We start from the raw sequence: 23,933 nt of genomic DNA, 5'->3' as shown, positions 1-23,933 counted from the left end.
TGTTATTTCCCTTCAATTTTAAAAAACTGTTTCCTTGCCCCTCTTCTATTCTAATTAACGCTATTCATCTCCATCGCTTTACCCCAAATTCCCTTCACACCTTTGCCTATAATTAGCATTTCTAATTTTTCTCCTCCTATTTTTCCTATGACACACTTTAGTCATGCTTGCCCCCATGGATATGTAGAAATCACCCTTCTCAAAGCTGGCACAGTACCAACGTGAAGTTCAACCTTAACTGATGGCATGGCCTTACTTGACTTCTCAGAAGTATTTGGCAGTGTCACAACTCTGTCTTTTTGAAACACTTTGTTCCTTGAGTTCACAAGGCACTGTACCCCTCTTTTTTTAAATTTTTTAGATGTAGATGGACACAATATCTTCATTTTATTTTATTAATTTTTATGTGGTGCTGAAGATTGAACCCAGTGCCTCTCATGTGCAAGACAAGTATTCTACCACTGAGCCACAACCTCAGCCCCTCCCCTTCTTTTTCTTTGAACATGTGGGTCCTTCTTGCCCAGTTTTTCTCATCTCCACATCCTCTAATTCTTTAGTGTTCAAGATTTAGAACTTAATCCTTAAATATTTTTGTATAATTGTCCTATTTATTCCCTGGATGTTATCATCCAATTTCATAGGACAAACCTCATCTATTGGTCAAAATCTCCAAATTTATCTTTCCAACTCTAACTTTAATGTCATACTTATATCCTTATTAGCTTTGCCTTTTTAGTCATAGTAAGAGATGCAAAATAGAGCATAGAATGCCAGGCACTGTTCTTTAGATTTTATAATAACTCATTTAATCCTCACAAAAACTTTATGAGTAGAGAAGAATAACCTCATTTTCATTTAGAAAACTAAGAGATTAAGCAATTTACTTGAAGTTATACAGCAGGTAATGGCATGAGTCTGAACCTGGGCATTCTGGTTCCCAAATCTATAGTGTTGTCCCCAATGGCTCTTACGTAGTTAAAAGGCACCTTTCAGTGTTGGCAGTGGGGCTCCTGTTGTTCCCTCACAGAAGCGGGTCTTTAACCAAATATTCCCTTCTCATTGAAATTTTGACTCATGTGTTTGTACACACATGCTTCCCCAAAGAAGTTTTCTCTCTAATTTTTCTCTCTGTTTCATATCGATTATGCTTTAGATTTACTTATTTTTCATTTTCTTCAAGTGTCCTCAACAATAAGAATTGTTGTTTTCTTACAGTTCTCTTTTTTCGGCTTCTCAAATAGCTGGCATATGGGAGGTGCTCAATAAATATTAATGAATTCCTTAGTTTTTCAAGACTACATATAAAATGTAAGAAAAACTTGAAACTCTTTCAGCCTCTGTTGTAGCTGAACCTCACGATAATATTTGCCAACCAATCCTGAATTTGGCGATTATAGGAAACAATGAAGGACAGACATTATCTAAAGGCGGGTTCTAAGATCCTTGGTTACTCACTCAGAAGCTGATGAATATTTGAGAGTTTAGAAGACGAGAAAAAGGGAATTTCCATGGAGAGCTTGAGGATGTGAAATTTCATCAATCACCCCCTCCACAGGGGGAGTGTGTGTAGCTCTTTCCTATTCAGAGTCTAATAAGGAGCTTACTCTTCATTCTCTGAAGTTTGTGTCTTGTCTGAGTGGACTTCTGTATGTCCTGTACCTGTTTAGCCAACTGACCAAAGGCTGCATTTGGAAAGTTGCCACACTCATGGTGGACTTCCTTTGCAAGCTCCCCATGCACTACAAGGAGGAAGTGGGTGTGAGAGCCAGCATGACACTCGGGGAGACAGTGTTGGCTAAGAGATGCTGCAGATGTACTGCTAGTTGCTGGTGAGAGGCTAGAGCCAGAGGCTGCAGTGTGGGAGGTATCATTCTTGTCAGGAATTTACCTGATTGGTTCTCATGGGTAATAAGCTTTGAATATTACCAGGGTAAGGGAGAAACTGTGAAATCAGAGGTAGTTAGGAAAGCCCTTTCTTGACTCTTCTCCCTTCTACATTTACCCTGACTGTGTGCTCTAGGCTTTAGGAGGATAGATTTGGCAGAGAAATTCCCAGTACACAACAAACTCTTCCTTCTCCTTCTCCTTCTTCCACATGCAAATCCTCACTTGACACTTCACACCTGCAGCTGGGCAAACTGGGAGGATGGGAGCTACTGAGAAAAGAGAAACTGTAATGAAGTTTTCTGGGGCTGATGATGCAGCACAATGGAAGAGGTCTTCTCTGCATGGACAAGGCTATGGGTTAGATCCCAGCACCACAAACAAATAAAAAGTTTGTTTTTCAAATACAGATATTGAGATATATTTTTGAACTGAGAATTTTTTTTTATTCAAGGAGTCTTATTATCAAAGAGTAATCACAAAAAATAAAAATGTTGTCCAAGATGTGGTCTAAAGACAAAGAAATAGCTCCACAGAGAGGATACAGGGGGAATGCAGAAATGCTAAGTTGTTTCTTTATTTTTGATTCTTGTTTTATCAGCGTTCTGGCCCCATATTCCAATGTTCAAACAGGGAAGATTGTCTCCTTCTGAAAATTATTTGACAATTATAGGATGCAGTGTTTAAGTTTTATGTAGAATAAATAATATACTCTAATTTTCTAAATAAAATGAACCATTAATGATAATTCTTTTTTTAAAAAAAGCACGATTATGCAAAATTTTTTAACATGAAATTGCTACTGTGAGCTTTCTGAAAGATTATACAGAAAGGTTTATTTGTTTATTTGTTTTCTTTAAACTAAAAACAATCATTTTTTAAACGGTTATATGGCTAGCTTTGTGGGAAAGGTGAATAGGTCTAAATTTTCTTCTCTATTTCAGCACTTTTGTAAAGCTCAAAAGGAAATAAAACCAATCCAGAAATTCATTCTTTCTCTCCAATTTTTCCTTTTCCCATATGAGCAAAACCTGGAAGTGTGCAGACACATTAGGGACTGTTTCCACTGTGTGGGAGAAACATCTGCAGTGTGCGCCCTGGACCACCAGAAGTGGAGTGAGAAGGAAGCATGTGGGGGCGGAGGCGGCAGACAATGAAAGAAAAACTGGGAGCTGGTTGGGACCAAACATCCAGCTGAATTGCCTAACCTTCAGTTTACCTTTTGCATTATATAAGAAGTCTAAGAGCCGTAACAGTCACTTTAAAAACAATTTTTTTAATATAGTGATGAAATACAGTTCATAGATTGTTTTTAGAATTTTCTCCTGTGAGCATGGGAGCCATGCTGTATGCACATAACCCTCTCTAGAGTCTAAGCTGTGTGGTTTCCTCTTCATATTCATCTTTGCAGCCTTTTGTTAAGGTGGTCAGTCATGTGCAAGACTAGGAATTACACACCTCTTCTCAATCCAGAGAGAAACACAGGGAAGACAGAGATGGATTCATTGTAAAACATAAGGGCAAAAAGATTTCTGGAAATGCAAATGATTATCATTAGAAAGTAATGTGCGACTACTGAAGGAACATTTGAAAGAATAATGTGGTCTAGCAAAACAATCCTGCAATCTGCATTCAATCAAAACTGACCAAAAATGCTTGCAATGATCCTTTGTATTGTTGGGAGCCAAATGCTTTCTGGAACTCATGAAGAAAGCTTTACAAAGTGGCATATTACCAACAGAATATTAGTGAAACAATAAGCAGCCTTAGAGTTGACTTTTGCAATAAAGGGGAGATTCTCCAACTGTAATTGCCAAGGTATTGAGAGTGACAAGAATATTTACATACCTGTCAAATGCTCACAGATGAATTTTATGGGCCAGTTTGTGTTAGTCTACAGTTCTTGGGCCTAGACATTCTGTCTACCAAATAGCTTATGTATGAGGCCAGTTAAAATTCAGTATACAGAGTTCTAAAATTCATATGGGGCAGAGCTATACTTAGAAGACTGAGCAAGAAAAAAAAAAAAAAGAGTACCATGAACTGTTGGAACGTGTGTAATTAATTTTTGCTTCTGGGCCAATTTAATAAGCTTCTTATGGGCAATGGTACTGAAATTCTATTAACCTTATTCTCATAGAAAACAAGACATAAATTCTTTATAGATTTCAGTTTCTCTACTTACCTTCGGTTCAGTCTTAGTGAGCCAGGCTTTTGGGTTCTAATCTTCAAAAAAAGAAAAAGTAGTTCTGACACTGGCTGTGATTAAATTTCCAACAAATCATCTCCCTTTACCCCTCACAGTTCACACCTGGCATCCATGCACAGGACAGCCTCTGTGGGATGCTGACTGGCGTCCCACACCAGAGGCCCTGCTGTCTTCCATGAAAGAACCACTTATCCAGGGGCTATATATTATATATAATCAGAGTGCGCAGTTTAGAAAATGTTAGGCATGCTCAGGAATCCAAGGCCTCATTCATTTGCCTACCAGTAAGAGAAATATGTTATAAGTAGCTTTTTCAACGAAATATCATAAAGTTAGAATGAAATCGAGATGCACCATATTTACTGCCAATATCAAGCACACAAATGGAAAAGGCAGTAAAACAAGTGCTTTAGATTTTTCTAATTTAAATGTATCATAATTTTTAGTCTGCTCCTGAAAAAGAACCTGAAGAAATTAGTTAAAATCAATATTTAACCAAAACACAGCATTGAAGCATGACAGTAAAGAAGATGTTGACCTCTTTTAATAGAATTATGAAATGACAAAGTAAGTTGCATTGTAACAAAAATATAAAAGAAATAACTCTCATGAATTTTAATCTCATAGAAATGTTTTGCTCTTACATGCTGGAGTAAGTTTTAAAAATAAATTTTTATTTCAACACTAACATTGCATAGTAGAAAATGGACCCACATAATAAAACAATTATAGGTCTATGATTTCCTTAAATAAGCCTGTTTGCTTTCTTGTCTCTCTCCCCTCAGTCCCCTCAAAATGTCATTTTAATTTCTTTTAAAGTTTAAAAAATACAAATTCAAATGGGCACTCTGGTATTTGAGGATTAGTTTTAAGATGATTTGACAGAGGTTAAATATAGGATATTTGTAAAGATATTCAGATTTGTAGGGATAAGAGATTATACACTGCTTCCTCAGGAAGTAATATTTCTAACAATATTTTTTGGTAATTTATTAAAACAGGCTAAGATTTTCTGCCTAACTAAATGGTGCTTAACAATGACAATCACATTGTAGAAAACTGCTTCCACAGTAGCCGTCATCTAATTTTGTGAGTTTAACAAACTGAAATTATTAAAATCCCCGTTGTGTTTGTTGAGCTCCTCAACAAAGGAATTAAAAAAGAATTAGTTTTATTTAGTTTTTTACTTGAATATAACTGCTTGATACCAAAAGACATTATTTTCTCTAATCAAACTGTGATTTGGCCACAAAATAGCTAATAGATGCCACAGATTGATGTTCAGTTCCTTACCATGTGCATTAACTCATTGAATCCTCCATTGACTCTCTTAAGTGGCTATTATCTCCATTTTATGATTCAGGAAAGTGATCCTTAGAGAAAGTAAACAACTTTCTAATAGCCATTAGTGGTTAAATGTAGGAATCTGAAGGAAAAGACAGGAGCATATAAATTCAGAATCTGCATATTACTGAACTGAAAATGAGGAAAAATATCTAGGCAAATAAAGACACTGTAGTGAGGATGCTATTGATAAAGAAGCAAGAACAGTGATTCATATAAAGCATGAAATTAACATTTTATATACTAGAAACTGAAGCATCAGAAAATTACCTCAGGGAATAAAAAAAGAACCCTCCTTAATTGCTAATATATGGCATCATAATAAAAAATTCAAAAGCATATTTGAACCAAAAAGATACAGTTTCCAATTTTTTTTGCTAAATTCTTTGTGGTAAAATATACATAACATGATATTTATCATTTTAGGCACTTGTAAGTGCATAGAACTATACCATTAAATATATTCACAGTATCATGTAACCATCACCACCATCCACTTCTAGAAGGTGTTCTTATTCCAAAACTGAAATTCTATACCCATTAGACACCAACTCCCCTTCTCCTACTTTCCCATAACCCAAGAACCACCATTCTATTTTCTGTCTTATGAACTTGACTGTATAGTTTGTACCACATATAAATCTTTTTTCTTTCTTTTTTTTTTTTTTGGAATCTGGTTTTTTTTTTTTTAATCTAGTATAGTATTTTCAAGGTTTATTCATGTAGCAGTATGTGTCAGAATAGTCTTTCTTTTTAGGACTGAATAATACTCCACTATATAAATCTTTTTCGATTATCCTTTTATCCATTGATGACACTTGGATTGCTTCAATATTTTGGTTATTGTCAATAATATTACTACAAATATGATGACACACTATGTGTTTTTAAAACCTATGAAAATGATTATAAATTTATCTACAACATGCTCAGAAGCTTAGGAAATTCCTAAGTGCTACATGATCCACCACTAATGGAGTATGTTTCTGTTTGCTTTCTCAGGAGGTGTACAGAATAAAATAAAACAAAACAAAACAAAAACCAGTTTTATCAAAATATGATTTCTAAAATTCCTGCAATTTTCCAATATAGTTAATGTAAAAATTTAAGAACACATGATAGAATAGCACACACCTGTAATCCCAGCAGCTCAGGAGGCTGAGGCAGGAGGATCGCAAGTTCAAAGCAGGCCTCAGCAATTTAGCAAGAGCCTGTTTCAAAATAAAAAGTTAAAACAAAAAGACTGGGGATGTGGCTCAATGGGTAAGTGCCCCTGGGTTCAATCCCTGGTACTGAAAAAAAAAAAAAAAAAAAAAGGGAGATTCCAATTTCAGGTATATATTGAACTTACAAATCCATCTCCTTTTCCTTCTAGAAACCTATTCCATTGAGATCAATGAAATAAAAGAGTGTGTATCTACAACAAAGAATAAAATAGCTTTGAGGGGAGAGTGAGAAATAGAAAAGATTTTTGGAAACCATAAAGCCTATAGATTTGTGGAAAATGGTAAAGAAGTTTGGCATGGGACACCCCCTCCAATGAATCTGAGGGAAGAGGACTGTAAGAAGGTAATAGGGTTATTCCTGAAGAATCTCAGCAGATAAAAATGGGGGATCATAAAATATGGGAATTACAATAAAAATTCATTAAAATTTTATGTTAAACTTTTCTATATTTAGCATAAATTGTCAATAGCCAAGTGATTCCTCACTACAAAGCAATATGAGAATTCTCCTGTAACAAAAAATAAATTGATACCACGGAAGAAAGTGTTTTTCACAGTGGTCTTAAATCCTTCATGGGTAATGTAAGTTTGTTTGTTCACCTGAAGGCCAAGTACAAGAGTAAAGATGCTCTACTTATGGACCAAGTATATGCAACCATTTTCAATAGTCTTTCTCAGATGAATGGAGGCACCAAGAAATATAAGGGATAGGAGGAAAGTCATCAAAATAAAAAGGAAACACAATAAATTATAAAAACAAGAACAACAGAAACAACAAAAAGATCATATGACTAGAAGATCTCCTTGCACTAAGTGTTTGCAGAAAGAAAGCTGGGTTAGGTAGCAAATGGGTTTCAGATTTCTCCATAGCAAATAATCTGCAGGAAGACAGCGCAACAAAGGCTTTAATGTTCTTAGGAAAAAATGAGCTTAACTTGGAGTTCTTGATCAGTTCCTCTAAAGAAGAACCTCAGTTCCTTAGTTCAGACTCAGTGGTTTCTTGACTTCTGCTTCAGAAAAAAATTAAGGGCATGTCACAGCACTGTCGGAGTAAAAGAAAGCAACGGCACAGTACACACACCCAAGGGAATGGGGGTATGGGTGCCCTAGAGTGAGACATGCTTTTGAGTCTGAGCTCCTCTATTAAAGGAAACTTCGTGAGGGATGGGCACGAGACAGTCTATGGGAATGATTCAACCCTGTGAGTTCAGTTTCTCTGATCCTGGATCACAGTGTATATGGTGGTCTGATCTTCTTCCAGGATCTGAAGACATTGTTGAGACATTGTCTTCTCCCTCTAGATGATATTTGGAATGCATCTCTTTTAAGGTTGCTTATAAAAAACGACATCTCCCTTTGTTTTAATTAATCTGTGTGCAGGCCAACAGTGGACTTCAGCTTTAATTAAAATAAGGTAATTTTCATAAATGAGCAAATTTATAGTAACTCCAAGTTTTATAGATTTCCCATAAATTTGGGAGTGACAGACCTAGAAGGAAAAGCGGGGCAAGGTAATGAGTTTTATCATTAAGCGTTTAGATTTACAAGTATAGTCTCTTTATCTTTGTCTTTTCTACCTATCTTTATGTCTTCTGTCTTACCTCAGATGGAATAAAAATGAAGTTATCCAATGACTTAGAAGCTTTCACTGGAAAATTTCTATTTCAGTGAGTTATTTGAGGAAGTACTTTGGGGGAAAAAAAACAAAAAAACAAAACAAAACCAAGGGAGAGGGAAATGTGATCCAGGAAATAGTTGACTCACTTCCTACCTGAAGGCAGTAGGAGGATGTCCCAGAATAATGCCAAGTACCAATAACCAATTGAACCAGGAAGGCAGGAAGGAGAGCAGCAGAGTGAGGAGGGGTGGAGGAGTAGTCAAAAACATCAAATGGATGCTATAACCAAGAATTTGAAATAAGTGAAGATTTGATGGGGTTACAAAAAATAGAAATTATATTAATTTGTGCCCCAAATATTTTCTCTTGAGAGACATAGGTGTGGGCACTGGACCCATAAAAGAAATAAATGCCATTATATAGAAAGCAGTCTTTCACCTCCTAGAGTACCCTCATAGAAATAGCAGCACAAGTATGGTAGTGAACAGAATGTTTGTGCTTAATCTTAGTTGTAAAACTGGAAGTTCAGATGACTATAGGGAGGTGGAAGTGGGTAAAGAGAAATAGAATGTTGGAAGCTCTAATAACTGATGTTTTTATAAGCCTCATCAAGACATACAGTTTATGGCAAATGGATAAAGCATGGAAGTTTAAAGGAGATTTCTGAAATAGAGGGTAAGAGAGGAATAGCAGGTGATAGATGTAAAAAAAATTACATTCCTATCAAAAATAGACCAATGGACAATGTCTACATTTTATGAACCAAGAAAAAGTGTTAGAAAAATTTTTTGAGAGTGTTGCAAATTAGTAGCATAGAAACTAGAAAATAGTAAGAGAAATTTTACTTCTGGAAAATAAGAACTTTTGGTGGTGTGGAGACTTTTTTTAAATGTATTTTTAATAAAAATGAAAACTATTAATTTCAAGGAAAGCAAAGACTAGAATAAAGGGATTTGTACAAACAAACTGCAAGGAACACCTTTTCCTTTTTTTCTCATTAAATTAGATATTGATGTTTTTGTTTATTTTTGGCACTCATCAAGGCATAGACATCATGTCATTAAAAGCAATATCTCTAAGTTTTTAAGGTTTTTGGATCTAGTGGACAGCTTGTTGATCTTGATTAGTAATTACTGTGTTGCATAGTTGAAATGTGTTAAGACAAATTTGCTTATGTGTGCACCTCCTGTCCCAACACATAATGACACATAATTATGTATAGTGAAGCATGTGCCAATTAATTTGATTTTGGTAATCATTACGCAAAGTACCGAAATCATCAGTTAGTACACCATGAATATATGTGATTTTTGTCATATCTCAATGAAACTAAGAAAAAAATGCCATCACGTTTTATTTTGCTGTGAGACAGAAAGTGGACAGGAAAACTTGCTCTCTGCACCTTCAACCTGGACCTTCTCTGATTACAAGTACGAATCAATTCTACTGTCATGTATAACTAAAAAGAACAAATTAAAAAATTGAATAAGAAAAAGAAACAGTTCTTCACATATTTTGTTCTGATCTTGAGAAATTAGCATGTTTACTTGCTCAAGGACAAAACTGAGACAGAAGTGGATCAGAAATTTGCATTTGGTGGTCTGTCAGTCTCTCTTGAGTCCAGTCCTCATCATCATGCAGAGAAGGAAAGAGGAGCAAAGTCTGAAGAAACAAGATAATGAACCTCTTTTCTGATGCTCCAAGTACGCTAAATGGAAATGTAAAAATAAATGACTGAGGGACTTTTTTCCAATTTTGCTTTTGTGACGTTAGGTAGGCATCAATTCTGAAGTAGAAAAGTAGTAAAAGTTGAATTTAAAGTAGTTTAAGGATAATAAAGGAAGAAAACAGCAAACATAATGTAAATTTCATTAATTGTTCCTTTCAAAGCCATCACACGGCTACTCAGTGTATGAAGACACCTATTTTGTGACAATAGTGGTTTAGAAAGTCCAAGTTTCAGTTCCATGAACTAAACACTGTGTCACAAATTTTTTAGAACTCAATAAATACTGGTGACTTGTGATTAAATGCAAATTTCAGAATAAACCCTCCTTCTATTTTAAACCGAATTCAAAATTCTCAGTTCTCTGAATAATTCATTTGTTGATGAATTAATTTGAAAACTGTGGTAAGTAGAATTATTCTGAATATCATGCTTTACTTAAGGTAAATTAAGTTTCTACGATAGTGGAAAGCGAATGGATGACAAAAACTGGATATGTATGTTTTCAAAGATTGAAAATGTCATGTGGAAATATTAAACTTCTTTTCAACCACAAAATATTCTGTCAAATTAACTATCATTGAGAAGCAGAAATCAAAGGATAAGGAAGTAGACTTTACAATGAGAAGGCATAGAATAAAAAAGTCACAAAACAGTAAAGAAAATGGGATCTATCCAGAAAACTTTTAGATGTTTCTTATTATTTTATTTCTCTTTAAGCCATCATGATCCCTACACTAATTACATAACTCTCCCCCCGACATAATAATCACTATGTATTCTTAAGTCACTATTCTTGTTGGAGTGCTTAGATGAACTACTGCATTCTAGAATTTTAATTTTTTTTATTCTAAGTACATGAAACAGAAAGGAATGGGAAAATATTCCCTTTTGTGCTGCAGATAGTTCTATTTGACTAGCTCTTTTCCTTTTTGATACTGACATCTATTGGAAAACAGAAGAATATATTTGTGTGTTTGTTTTTTGAAGGCAAATAAAAGCAAGTTAAAATTTAGGTCCCAATTTAAATTAAAAATCATGCATATAGATATAAGAAATTAGCCAGTTTTTCCAAATGTTCTAGTACTATTGCTGAAAATTCTCTTTTCTCATTGAATTCCTTGCTCTTATTTCAAAGATCTCAATTTATTTGTGCTAGTCTATAGCTCTGTTATCCTGTTGCACTAAGCTGTGTATCTCTTCTTTCACCAGTCATGCTATCTAGATCTGTAGCTTTACAATAAGTGTTATTCCCCAAGTTAAAAAAAAAAAAGAAAGTATCCTTTTTAATGACATCATTCTCCGATTGTTAAAAAAAAAACAACAACAACAAAAAAAAAACATTTTTATGGATTTTCAATCATAACAACCTCCTTGAAAGTCAGTGGTTGTTGTTGCAAATATAATTAGATATCCTTTAAAATTCATGCACTCACAATTAATGTGCTCACAATTCAACTAACAATTGAACATTAAAAAGTGAAAGAGTAATTTTGGCATAAACTCAAGTTTTCCTTGTCAGGTTCACTGAAGAATTATCATCTTATCGCTTGGATCAATAATTCATAAAGATAGTTCTCTGAAATAATTTAATCGATTAAATATATAAATGTCCTTTAAAAAAGAAAGTTTTTGGAATGTTGTGGTTAAGGTCCAAATCTATTTATTTGCCACTTGGGCAAAATTATATGCTCGGTGAAGCATGAAGACTGCTAAAGGTTGACCATCCTTAATCAGAAAATCTAAAATCTGACATACTTCAAAATCTGAAATTTTTGAGGACCAAGATGCCACAAGAGAAAAATTCTGAATTTGAACTTGTGTGATGGAGTTCAGTTAAAATACAGGTGCACTGAAAATGTTGTATTAAATATCTCTCAGCCAATGTATATAACATGTATATTGAACAAATGAATTATGTATTTAGACTTGGGTTCCATCCCCAAGATATCTCATTATATGTATACAAGTATTCTAAAATTAAAAAAAAAAAATCTAAAATCAGAAATATTTCTGGTACCAAGAATTTTGGATAAGGAATACTCAACATGTAGTAGTTGCTACCCAAATCAGTCTTCCAGTGAAGTCCATCTGGATGTACCAGGCTGCCCTAGTGTGTTCCCTAAGTGGACTTTCAGACATTTCCATGGAGATGTAGAGCACACAACTCTAAGCAGGATCCTTGTTTGGTAAAACAACCTATGAAGTGTAATTTTTCCCCATTGAACTGGGTTGGAAACCTCATCAAAGATTCCATCTTATTTTTTTCTTTGAACTTTTACCAATATAAAAATTTCAAGCATGTAATAAGAAAAGTGCTTTTCTTAAAATTTATTTTTGCTGGGCCCTGGCACACTTCTGCAATCTCAGCAACTCAGGAGGCCAAGGTCAGTGAATCCTAAGTTCAAGGCCAGACTGGGCAATGTAGTGAGACTTCATCTCAGAATAAAAATAAAGAGAACAGGGGATATAACTCAGTGGTAGAATGCCCTGGGTTTAATCCCCTGCACCAGCCCAAATTTAACTTCTTTCTTTTCTTGATTTAAAATTACTAAAACAATATATGATTATATTATAAACATAAATAGTATAGGGAGAGTAAAAAGTGATAATTTCTGTCTCATCTCTCCTAATACACTCCCCTTCTCCTTGTTAAAGTTGTTAACTTTAATTTTCTAATTTTCACATATTTACATATCTCAGATGTATATATACAAAAAGGATTGACCATTGTTTCTATATAAGTATAAACATATGTATCTATATATTTAGGAAGAAATGTTAATTTCAGAAACTCAATAAATACTTAGACATACCAAAATATATTTTTAAAAGATGTAACAATTCTCTTAGAGCTGCCATAAAGCTGCAGTTTTCCTCAGTATTTTGAAAACACCATTTCAGACTTTCCAAATTTATAAACACAGATACAAAAAAAAAGATAAAATGTGATTATGCTCTTCATGTTGTTTTAAATGTATTAGATTTAGCACAATTTTACATAAAAAAAATTTCAAAATAAAGCCAGAGGAATCACTGGTCTTTAAAGAAATGTTTGTATGCTACAAAAGATACTAAGTCCTATAAAATAGATTCCACCAAACATTGAAAATGTGAATATAAGATAAAAAATAAGAATAAAGCATAATTTTACTTAAGCTACATTTTCAAATGTACACAGTATTTCCTTTTTTGTTTCTACAAAATAAGAAAATTTATAAATTAAACTCCTCATTCCATTTTTGTTCCTTACCCTATATTTCATTAGCTATATTAATTTTACATGGCCATGATTCTGTAATCATAAGTACTACAACTTCATTGTTTTGTATTTATCTACTTTATATTTATTTCTGTATTTTTACTTGTTATATTAACAATCTTTTGTCCTTTTCATCTGTGGTTTCTTTGTGGAACTCAGAGTTATGATCTACGGGTAACTTAATTTGGACTTGTCTTAACAGTAGCTAGATCCTACTGATATTGTATGAAATCAATGTGGCTTCACAATTTTTTAGAGTCAATATTCTATAAAAGGCCAACAGATAGAAAATTTATTCCATAAAAGTTGATGACATTTTAACCTTTTCTATAAAATGAAGCATTTCATGCTATTTCTGTGATTCAGTTTTTGTTTTAAAGAAATCTATGTAAGGATAACCTTTACATGAACTCCTTTATTCAACAAAGCTAAGGTGAAAAATCAAATTCGGTAAAAACTGTACAAGTAAGAGAAACTATAAGGACATATTTTCTCTCTTAGGCAGATGTAATAGGATGGAATTATTTCAGAAGTGCTTATTGGTAAGATTTGCCTCTCCCTTAAGTTATTTTTTTCTGTTGTGATGGTAAGATGTCCAGATATTAAATGTTACTGGATAATACTTGTATCTGAATGCAAATGAGGGAAAGGCCACAAGGTACCTCCCTCTTCCCCAACACTTACTGGGACTTCCCTCATGCAGTCATTGAGACTTAATTTTGTCCTTTCCTTCTCGCCTCACTTTACCTGTATCTTCCTTTCCACTCTCCTGGAATCTGGATATGCATAATTCTTCCCTCCAGGGTCTGAATGTGCTGAGAATCTCCGCGGGCTGTGCTTTCAATGTCCATTCCTACATTATTGGGACTGAGATTTGAGGAACTCTCCTTGGTCTCCTGAAGTAGGAATTTCAAAACAGAATGTGTTCAATCACTCATTAATAAATTAGACTTGCAGCCTGTCATTAAATGTTGTTCTTCACTCCAACTAAGTCAAATGTCAGTTTGTTGTTAAGTCTTGATGTTCGAGGCAATCCAGACATGACCACTGAATCTACCTCATATTGCTGATATAAAAAAAAAAAAATGACTGTTGCAATCCCACTTGTGACCATCTCTGTGGGACTGCAAATAAGTTCATTTGAGCCCAGGGATGGTTCATGTTGGCGTCCATATGGAAAAGTTTTGACCCATGCATCCCAGCCTGGAGTCCCACATGGAGTCGGAGGATGGGTCCACCAGTGACAGTTCCCCACTTCTGTTTGGGATGATGGCAATCTTGTTTCCGAAGCATAGAGAACAACTCTTTTCTCCTCCTTCCTGAGGCTGTGATTTCAGGGTTATAATGAAGATTGAAATTATTTAGGATTTCTTGACTATGAACAATTAACTCTCAGGTGTAATCCGTGCCTGCAAGCCTTTCTCTAATGATTAGAACTCTCTGTCATATCTTTGTGTTGGAACCCAATGAAGAGCACTTTTCACTGTCCTGTTGAGGTGTGATTATGAAATTTGAGATTTGAGGTTATCCTAGACCCTGAGTACTTACTACATAAGAGGCCTATAGTGCTACATCATAGGATTAATTAGATACATGGGTATTTTTCTATCTTTGAGATAGTCTGTTGTTTCATAATTGTTGACATTTTCTAAATTCAGCTATCATCAGCAGCATGAAATTCCCCATGAATTACTCAGGTTTTGTGATCTTTATTGCAGTGTTTATAATGGTTTAAAAAAAGTTATTTAAATGTTAATAAGAAGTTGATTAAAATTAATTGTAAAACACATATGCTAGGATACTAAGCATCCAATTAAGTAATGTGAGAATCTTATTACTTAATGAAAGAATATGCCTATTGAATACATCACACAACACCAAAGGATGAGAATAGAATGATTTTCCATGGAGAATTCCAAAAAACTGTACCTTCAAAGAGGTGGAACTTACCTCCCCACAGCACAAGTATAGGGTAGCAGAGTGTCCTTTACCTTGGCAAACACTACTGTTGGCAGCTGAAGCTCATTGGATACGAGGTGCTCTTGATGTGATGTGATGAAAATGGCACTCTGCCCCTGGATCTTCCCCCTATCGACCACAAATTCAATATAACTATAAGAAAAAAATTATTCAAACCCAAATATGGTGACATTTTACACAATCCTTAACTAGCACTCTTCAGATATCAAGAGAGAAAGGAAGTCTCTGAAACTTTCACAGCCAGAGGAATCTAAGGGGTTATGAGTGTTACCTAGAACGTGGTATCTGTACTGGTTGGGTTGTTGGAATGGAGATTGATGCCGGATAAAAATTAAGGAACTGTGGATACAGGGTGGATTTTAGTTAATATTGGTCATATTAGTTAATATTAGTTAATATTGATATTAATATTGGTTCACTAATTGTGATTTCTGTTTCATGCTAATATAATAAACTTTTATGGGGTAGATGGGAACATGTGTCATACTGGATAGATGTACTTCACAATGTTTCTGTAAAACTAAAATAAAAATATTTAAAAATAAACACATGCTTAGCACGCCTTTGTTATTATAAAATATACATGCATATATGGACGTATATAGCAGTGAGACATTTAGAATGATATAATATGCTTGACTGTCCCCTGATGGTGGGCTTTTTTCTTTTTTAAAATTCTTAAATTTTATATTTCTAAATTTTATGTTAATCATTTTTTGCTTGCATAATAAAAACAATCAAGTGAATGCAAAATTATGTCTCCTTTTATTTAATTCATTTTAACAATTGGCCATAAATCTTATAAGGAAATATATTTTCTCCCCAAACAAGTGATCCAGAGTTGAGGTGGATTCTCTCACGTATGATTCAGAGTTCTGCAAACATTTTATTCTCTTTATCAGCTCTGTGTACTCAATGTGTCAATGTGCCTTCATTTACAGTCACAAGATAGATGCCAGTGTTAATTACATAACAACATGCTTTCTTGTTCATATCCAGCGCAAGATAATAAAACATTTTTTCCAACTTTAGTGTCATACTTTAGATATCAGGTGTTCCCTAAAAGCTCATGAGTGAAACAACGCAGCTTTCCTCCCCTACGCTCTTCTGCCATGATGTTCTGCCTCATCTGGAACTTTGAAGAATTGAAGTGGTCATCTATGCACTGAGACTTTTGAAACTGTGACTTACAAAATAAAATTCTTCTCTAAAATTGTTCATGTCAGGTCTTTTAGTCACAGCAGAAAAAGAAAAAAAAAAAGCTGAATAAACACTTGGAAAAAGCTTTGCGTCAACTCAGGTCACTGTGCCCCCACATAACTTGTAATAGCTGCCATCATATATTACAAATGCTCCTTGGTTTAGACCAAGTTTCTCCAGCCAGTCACTGTTAGGGGAGTTGGGAAGGATAGGTTAGGCCTAATCAGGATCCACCTGGAACTAGGAAACAAATCAATTTCTCTAATACATGAGTTGCCTGTAGAGGACTGAAACAAAGTCTGCTGTAGACCTCCCATAAATCTGCAGATGGAAAATACCTGGCGATGTCATTGATTCCCTCTGCTCCAAGTGAAAGAATAGACACCAGTTACGCAAAAACTACATGCAGTTAAGACCTTCAGTATCATAATTCTGTCCAATTGAAAAATACAAACTAATGGTATAATCAAGCACTTGGGAAAATCTATATCTATAAAGAGATAAGGGTCAAGGATGCTAGAATAATAACTTTGATAAATATCTCCCCATCCAAAAATGAAGCATCACCTATGGTCAAAAAGAGCTCCTGTCTTAACATGTTGGCCTTACCTTTTACCCAATACAGGTTTCAGCAAAAGATAGCAGCTTTGGGGCCATTCAGCCTGCTATCTGTTTTCATATAGTCTAGGAGATAATGGGCTTTAGCATTTTAAATGCTCAAATAAATAAAAAATAAAAAGAGTAATATTATATTATACATGAAAATAACTTGAAAGTCAAATTTCAGTGTTTATGAAAAAAGCCACATCAAGCGTAGTCAAATTTATTTGTTTACATATCGTCTATGGCTGCTCTTGTACCACACATTTGGCAGAGTTAAGTATTGTATTAAAGACCATCTGGCCTCCAAAGCCAAACATATTTACTGGTCAGTGCTTTATAGGAACCATTTGCAGACCCCTGAACTACAGTCAATCAGAGACTCTACTACCTCCCTTAGTGGGGAAGATCAGCAACCTCTCCAGCCAAAAGTCTACCTTCTCGAGGCCTCTTCTCCCCGCCATACCAACAACCCCTCTTCTGGTTATGCTCCTGGGACCATAGATAGCCAAGTAGAATTTGCCACTAGAAAAATTCTCATAGGCTCTGAAACAGGTAAAAACATTACAGTAATGAGTCCAATTCCAAAGCTAAAAATGATACCCTGTTCTATTGTTCAATCCCAATTATTTCTAACTATTTTGTTTCATAGAGCCTATCAGAATTTCTTTTTTATGAGTGACATTGAAAACACAGGTGCCCTCTTGCAAAGTTCAGGAATTTGCAAAGAAAGCATCTCCAATTGTCAGATTTATTTTAAGTGCCTTTCTTTGACATCCAGCATTAATTAAATCATGTTGATTCTCTTGCTTTTGAATCACGTTTCCTACTACCCTATACTGAATTGAGTGTGGGCTCCATCTAGTGACAGAGCATGAATACTCTTGTACTTTGCATCCTGCATCTTAGGAACTACTATTTGCACTGTCTCTTGCTATGAAATGCTTATGAGCAAGAAGTAGACTACCTCCTAATGATACTCTTCCTTCCTCTTAAATAGTTAACCAGGGCAGAGCCAAATGGAGACCACAGGGTGCCGATGATACTCAAACCTGTGAAATATCTCTTGAATTTGAGGTTAGCACTTCACAATTTCTTTCTTGGCTCTATACCTGATCACATTTGGGGCAGCACACACTGACTAACCAGGTGGTTACCTAAAACTTTTGCATTTAAGACCTCACTAATGCTTTGTAGATTAAAACAAGAAACATTGATCTAACCATCATTATATAAAAGATTTATAAAGGCTCCCTTTATTGATGTTGTTATTTCCCATGGCTTTTCCTGAATCCTTCCTTCTATTTTGGGGGCTTATTAGGGCCCAAGGGAGACCTCCCAACATAAGCTGAAAATATCCTCCTCCTGCAGTAGGATATTTAAACACTAGATGTGGTTTAAAGTCCAAATCAGAGTCTATGGGTCCTGAGGCTACCTATGCTGACTAATGATCCGTACCTTTACTGAGGCCAGTACAATCAGAATGTGCAGCAGAGTCTGCATGGCTAACAGGTCCCTTAGAGTTTATGGGTCTCTGTGTTTGATGACATGTTTTCGTCTTTTCATACTTTCTGGCACCTTCTCTGACCCTGTGTTCACTGAGGCCTGGTGTTTCTATCCAGGCAGCCCATTATCAATAGATAAGATTGTTCTGTGCTGCCAGAACTGGTTTACCTCTCATATTTATTAAGGACACAGAATTTAAAGTCGATTTAACTTAGTTTCTGGAATATCTTGCCAAAGTGAAGGATTTCGAATTTTAAGGGTATATTTCATACAGTTAATGATGCCAAAGCACACTGGTTTACATTTCTTACTTTAAGTGACTTAAGAGAAACTCCTAAAGTAGTTGAAAAGCTTTGGGGATGGCGATGGTGATCTCGGCTACAGAAACTCAGGTAGATCTGAACTTTTGATTTGCACTATGATCTGATAACCCAGTGGATATTTAAAATGTGTTATAATTGTTTTAGAAATGTTTTGTTTTGTCTTTACTATGTAGTGTTTTGAGATTGTAACTGCCTTCCAAATATGCAAAATTTAAAGCATGTTGCTTGATTAATCCTACTCTTTAAGCAGAGGTTGCTTGTGTGGAGCAGTGTGATAGTTACCTGTTGTCCTTTGGTGCATTTCACTCTAGCTTTTCCTGCAGAACAAAACTTTTCCATGTGGATACTTATTATTGTTGAATACAAAGCTCATCCTGGATAATTCTTTTTGACTACATAAAATCTGAAGGAAACGTCATTCCACAAGTTCAGATGCACATTATATTTAATAACTAGTTACATTAATGAAATATATTCTAAATTAATGCTTTATATGAGTTGTTTGCCTTCAAAACTGTCTGTGACCCAAACTTATCAATCATTCTTTCTAAATAGTGTTTTCAAACTCTCCACAGAAGATCCTTCATATATTTCAGTGAAGTAGTTTTTAAATTTTATTGGACATTGTTTGAATCTGTATAAAATACTGGCAAATACAAGTTTTCATGATTTGGGGTGTTATTTAGAAGCACCTATAGGTTCCTACCAAGATGAAACATATTTGCTAAGAATTGGTAGACACAATTGAAATGTCAATTTAAAATATCTAAGACTCTCCAAAAAAAGAAACAGAATCTTCCTTCTTTTACCTCTAACTCCCTACTGGACATTCTACTTGAATAGCTCAGAGCCATCTCAACCCTACATTTCCCAAAATGAGTTTCTAATTACTCCAAATGCACCCCCAATCTTGTTCATTCTAGAAACCTCTCTAACTCAGTTGTTAGAATTGCCAAACCTCTACTTGCTCAGGCTGAGAACTTTGATCGTCCTTGACTCCCGTCTTTCTTGCATTCCCTGTGTTGAATCTCCCAGGAAATCTCAAAATATATTGATAAAGTGACCACTTCTCCCTCCATTTCTTCCACTCTGACCCAGTCATCATCCTTTCTGTTTTGGATGCCCACAACATAATTCTAACTGGTTTCTCTCCTTTCTCTCCTTTTCCCTTTACTCTTTTTCTCTAAAGCAGCCAGTGTGATTCATTTTTAAAGAAAAAAAGAAAAAAAAAAGTTGGAACATATTTCTACTCTGATCAAAACCTAAAATTAGCACCCAATTTCACAGAGAAATAAACTAAAAAGTCTTACTGTTGTCAAAGGACTGTGTATGATTGGCACCCGATTCCTTTTGGACTTTCTCTTCTACCATCCCTTCTGCTCCTGCTCCCCAGATGTTCTTTGTGCCTAGAACACAGCACAACTCTTCATCATTTCCCTGCTTTGCTTGAGCATCTCCTGGAGATTCTCTTTGGTAGAGCTACCTGCTCTCTTCTTCTTTCCCAGAACAACTGATTCTCCTTTTTCTGACTCTATTTTATCTATTTTTTTTTCTGTTATATTTTTGGCTTCTATATAAAAGACCTTTATTTTGCTTATTATTTAATATTTGTATTCCCTATTAGAATGTACACAATGCCTGGAGTTTTTGTCTGTTTTGTTCACATTTGAATTCCAAACACCTAGAATAGTGTCCAGCACAGTAGAGACACAATTATTGAAATTATTGAGTGAATGAATGATATAAATAAGCTCTCATATGTACATGTTTATTTATATATACAAATCATATAAGAAATGCATAAAATTATCTGATATCATTGTGCAATAGTATCTTTAATTCCTTGATACGAAGTGTTAACATGTTTTCAATTTTCACAATTTTAATCTTTGATGACCAATTAAGAAAGTAGAATATATAGCATATTGATTTAAGTAATATAATATGAAATAATACCACTAGAGTAGGAATAGGAAAACACCAGAACCACTACTGTATAATTTTATGTAAATTACTTAAAACCCTTGAGTTTTTTCCCAACATATAGATTAGCATATACTTTGTCTATCATTTATGTCATTTGTTTGAAAAACTAATATAGAATAATATAGCATTGATCACGATGAGAACAATAAGCCTCTATTCATGTTTAGTTTTACCCTATTAATATATTCTCGAATTCCAAAAGTTGTAGTTAGCCTTAGATTCAGTCATGTTGACATTTGTGGCAACTGAGAGAGGAATAGAGATTATCTTTTATTATTTGTAATCACCCTGCCCTAAATCAGCATAGAAAACCCATGAAGAGATCTTGTTATGGGATAAACATGACTTGTGCAATCTGAGACCCATATTGAAGTCTAATCCCCATTGTGAAGTGTTAAAGAGATGGAAGTTTGATCTACCCATAGTGTTCAGAGGTGGGATGTTTGAGGAGATGATTGGAATGAAAGTTACCAGGGTGGATCCTCATGACTGAATCTTTGTGTATTTTAAAAAAGGGAGAAAGTTATCAGGAGAGAGACAGACACACAGGCACAATCCTGTCTCTTGCCAAATAGAGAATAAGAACAGAGTCTTCTTGTTCTGTGCTGAACACATGGTGGATACATTACTGAGGGAGGTTCTCCAGAAAGACAGAACAAATAAACAATAAGGTGTGTGTGTGTGTGTGTGTGTGTGTGTGTGTGTGTGTGTGTGAGAGAGAGAGAGAGAGCGCGCAAAGCAATTTGTTTCTAAAAAAAATATGGAGCCTGGCAAGTTCAAAATCTTCAGGATGGGCTAGCAAGCTCAAGATCTGTGAAAGAGTTGATGTTGCAATTCACATTCAAAAGTCATCTGCAGGCAGAATTTGTTATTTTTCAGGGAATGTTAGGCTTTTTTTTTCAAGGACTTCAGCTGATTGGATGAGGCCCATTCACACTACGGAATGTAATCTGCTTTATTCAATGTCTGCTAATTTAAGTATTAATCTCATCTTTAAAATAGCTTCACAGCAGCAGTATTCAGACCAGTGTTTATCCAAATACCTGTGCTCCATGGCCTAGCCAATTTTGCACATAAAATTAACCATTAAAGCTGGTGACTCAGAGTAAAATGTCTGTTTACCATCCATGATGGAAGTGAGAGAACTAGAAAACCCAGAGAATCATTGTTTGATTTCTTTTTTCATTTGGAAAAGTATATCAGATTACAGTCACTCTTTTATAAATCCTGAATTGTTATTTCTCTAACTCAAGTTGTTTCTCTGCATGCAAATTTCTCAGCATCTGAATTTTTATCTCTTCAGTACTAAACACAAACAGGCATGAGGTGCAAAATAAATACTGATCTACTTCCAATTTCGCTGGAGGAAATTTTTATTGGGAGGGAGTTTCACAATTTATCTCAAATGTCCATTCCTGGCACAATCAACTGTGATAGGGGTGGTGCATTCTTATGTATAGATATGATTTCCAGGGGACTGGACTTCATAAGATTTCTCCTTCCTTATGAGATTTTTAGGAAGGGAGGTATAGATCTTTCAAAAATGGTTGTTGGGATATATGTCAAAAGGTGCCTTCTGCGGGCAATTAAAGCAATTTCTTTAAGAAAAGTAAAGAAGAATTCCATTAGGTTTCTGCACTTCTGAATTTAAAAAACTTTGTGAGTAAAAATAACTTTCTTGTAATTCACAAATGATTATAAAGTACATATTTAAATTGCACTTACCCATAAAGTATTAATTTTTGCAATACTTTTGACTTTATTGACTTTATTAATGTTTTGATCTTCTATTTCAGAAACATCTTGGTAAAAAAATGCTGAAGTAGAGCTGATGGATAAGTATCTCTAATTCAAATACTATGAAAGTTTTATTGTCATTTTCTCCAGGAATAAGAAAAATATACATGTTCCCCATAATCTCATTTTAGAATTTTATTAAAAAATTCCCCAGCCCTATGCTACATCAAAACAGTAAATTTTGATATCTGAAACAGTAAATAAGGGTTTGTTGATAATAATAACTGAAGAATGTTAAAAATAATAGTATTTTTAATATGTCTGTGACCCTTATAAGGCATATAACCATGTTCTAAGAGAAAAGTTGACCTCAAGAATTGATAATGAGGACTGTTTGATGAATGAGGTCTAACAAGATAAGTTTCTTACATTTACAAGGTTCTTTGCTTTATCACACAAAAATAATCAAGTAAATAATATGTGGACATATATTCCCTTTTCCTCTACAGATTTTCATATACATATATATATATATATATAATGAATATTCTACGTAGAAAGTTTAATTTCTACTGTTTTAAAGTATTTTCTCCTGAGAATTCACAAATTAATGAAATGATATAATGGCATCACAAAACACCTCAAGTTGGAGCAATTGGAGAATCTCTGAAAGTATCAACCTGCTCCATCATGCAGTATGTTAATATTCCTCATCTATGTGACAGAAGCAAAGGATCCCCTCTCAGACTGATGTTGCAAACCAGTATTATATGTGTTAGCCTCACCTCTTTAAAAATTTCTGCTTCCTATTTTCCCAAGGAAAGGCAAAAGTAGGATTTTCTTTTTCTCTATATATAATTTTTTGTTTTCTTTTTCCTTCTTTTCTTTAAGTGTACATTACAGTTGAGAATAAGCCCGGGGAGGATGTAGTAACCCTCTGTTCTTTGCAAGTCCTGGATACATGCCCAGAGAACATGTAGTGAGAAGAAACAAGAGAAATGAAGTCTCTGTAGAGGAAGTGAAAACGAAGCAATTAATCTCAACTTTGTCTCATAGCTCTTCTTTAGTGCTTAAAGAATTTTTTTAGAACAAAAACTTGAGATAATTTGAAAAGTATATTTCTATCAAACTCTGCAAGTTTTATCTCATTATAGTTTCCCTATATCCCAACCTCACAATTAATCAGAAATACATTTTGAAAATTCTTTCTCAAGCTTTTCTTCCTTCATTATGCATAAAAAGTTATTATTGAAGGACTTCTACATTTATTATAATATATATGAAATACTGTTAGGAATCAAATATAAAGAAAATACAGTCAAGAGTCATATA

At 34.6% G+C, this 23,933-nt stretch overlaps 1 protein-coding gene across 1 annotated transcript in view; it reads left to right on the top strand.

Annotated features, from left to right (window-relative positions):
* Window positions 1-22,788, top strand: part of Agmo (alkylglycerol monooxygenase) — a 366,628-nt gene extending 343,840 nt beyond the window's left edge. Inside the window, exon 13 of the mRNA XM_047562969.1 lies at window positions 22,661-22,788. Within this exon, the coding sequence (XP_047418925.1) occupies window positions 22,661-22,690 (30 nt within the window). The 3' untranslated portion in view covers window positions 22,691-22,788. The remainder of the gene's footprint in view (window positions 1-22,660) is intronic.
* The last annotated feature ends 1,145 nt before the right edge of the window (window positions 22,789-23,933 follow it).

Source organism: Sciurus carolinensis, chromosome 8 (genome assembly GCF_902686445.1).
Source record: "Sciurus carolinensis chromosome 8, mSciCar1.2, whole genome shotgun sequence".
Lineage (NCBI taxonomy): Eukaryota > Metazoa > Chordata > Mammalia > Rodentia > Sciuridae > Sciurus > Sciurus carolinensis.
Note: the sequence above shows the minus strand (reverse complement) of the source record. Positions and strands in the feature narration are given on the sequence as shown.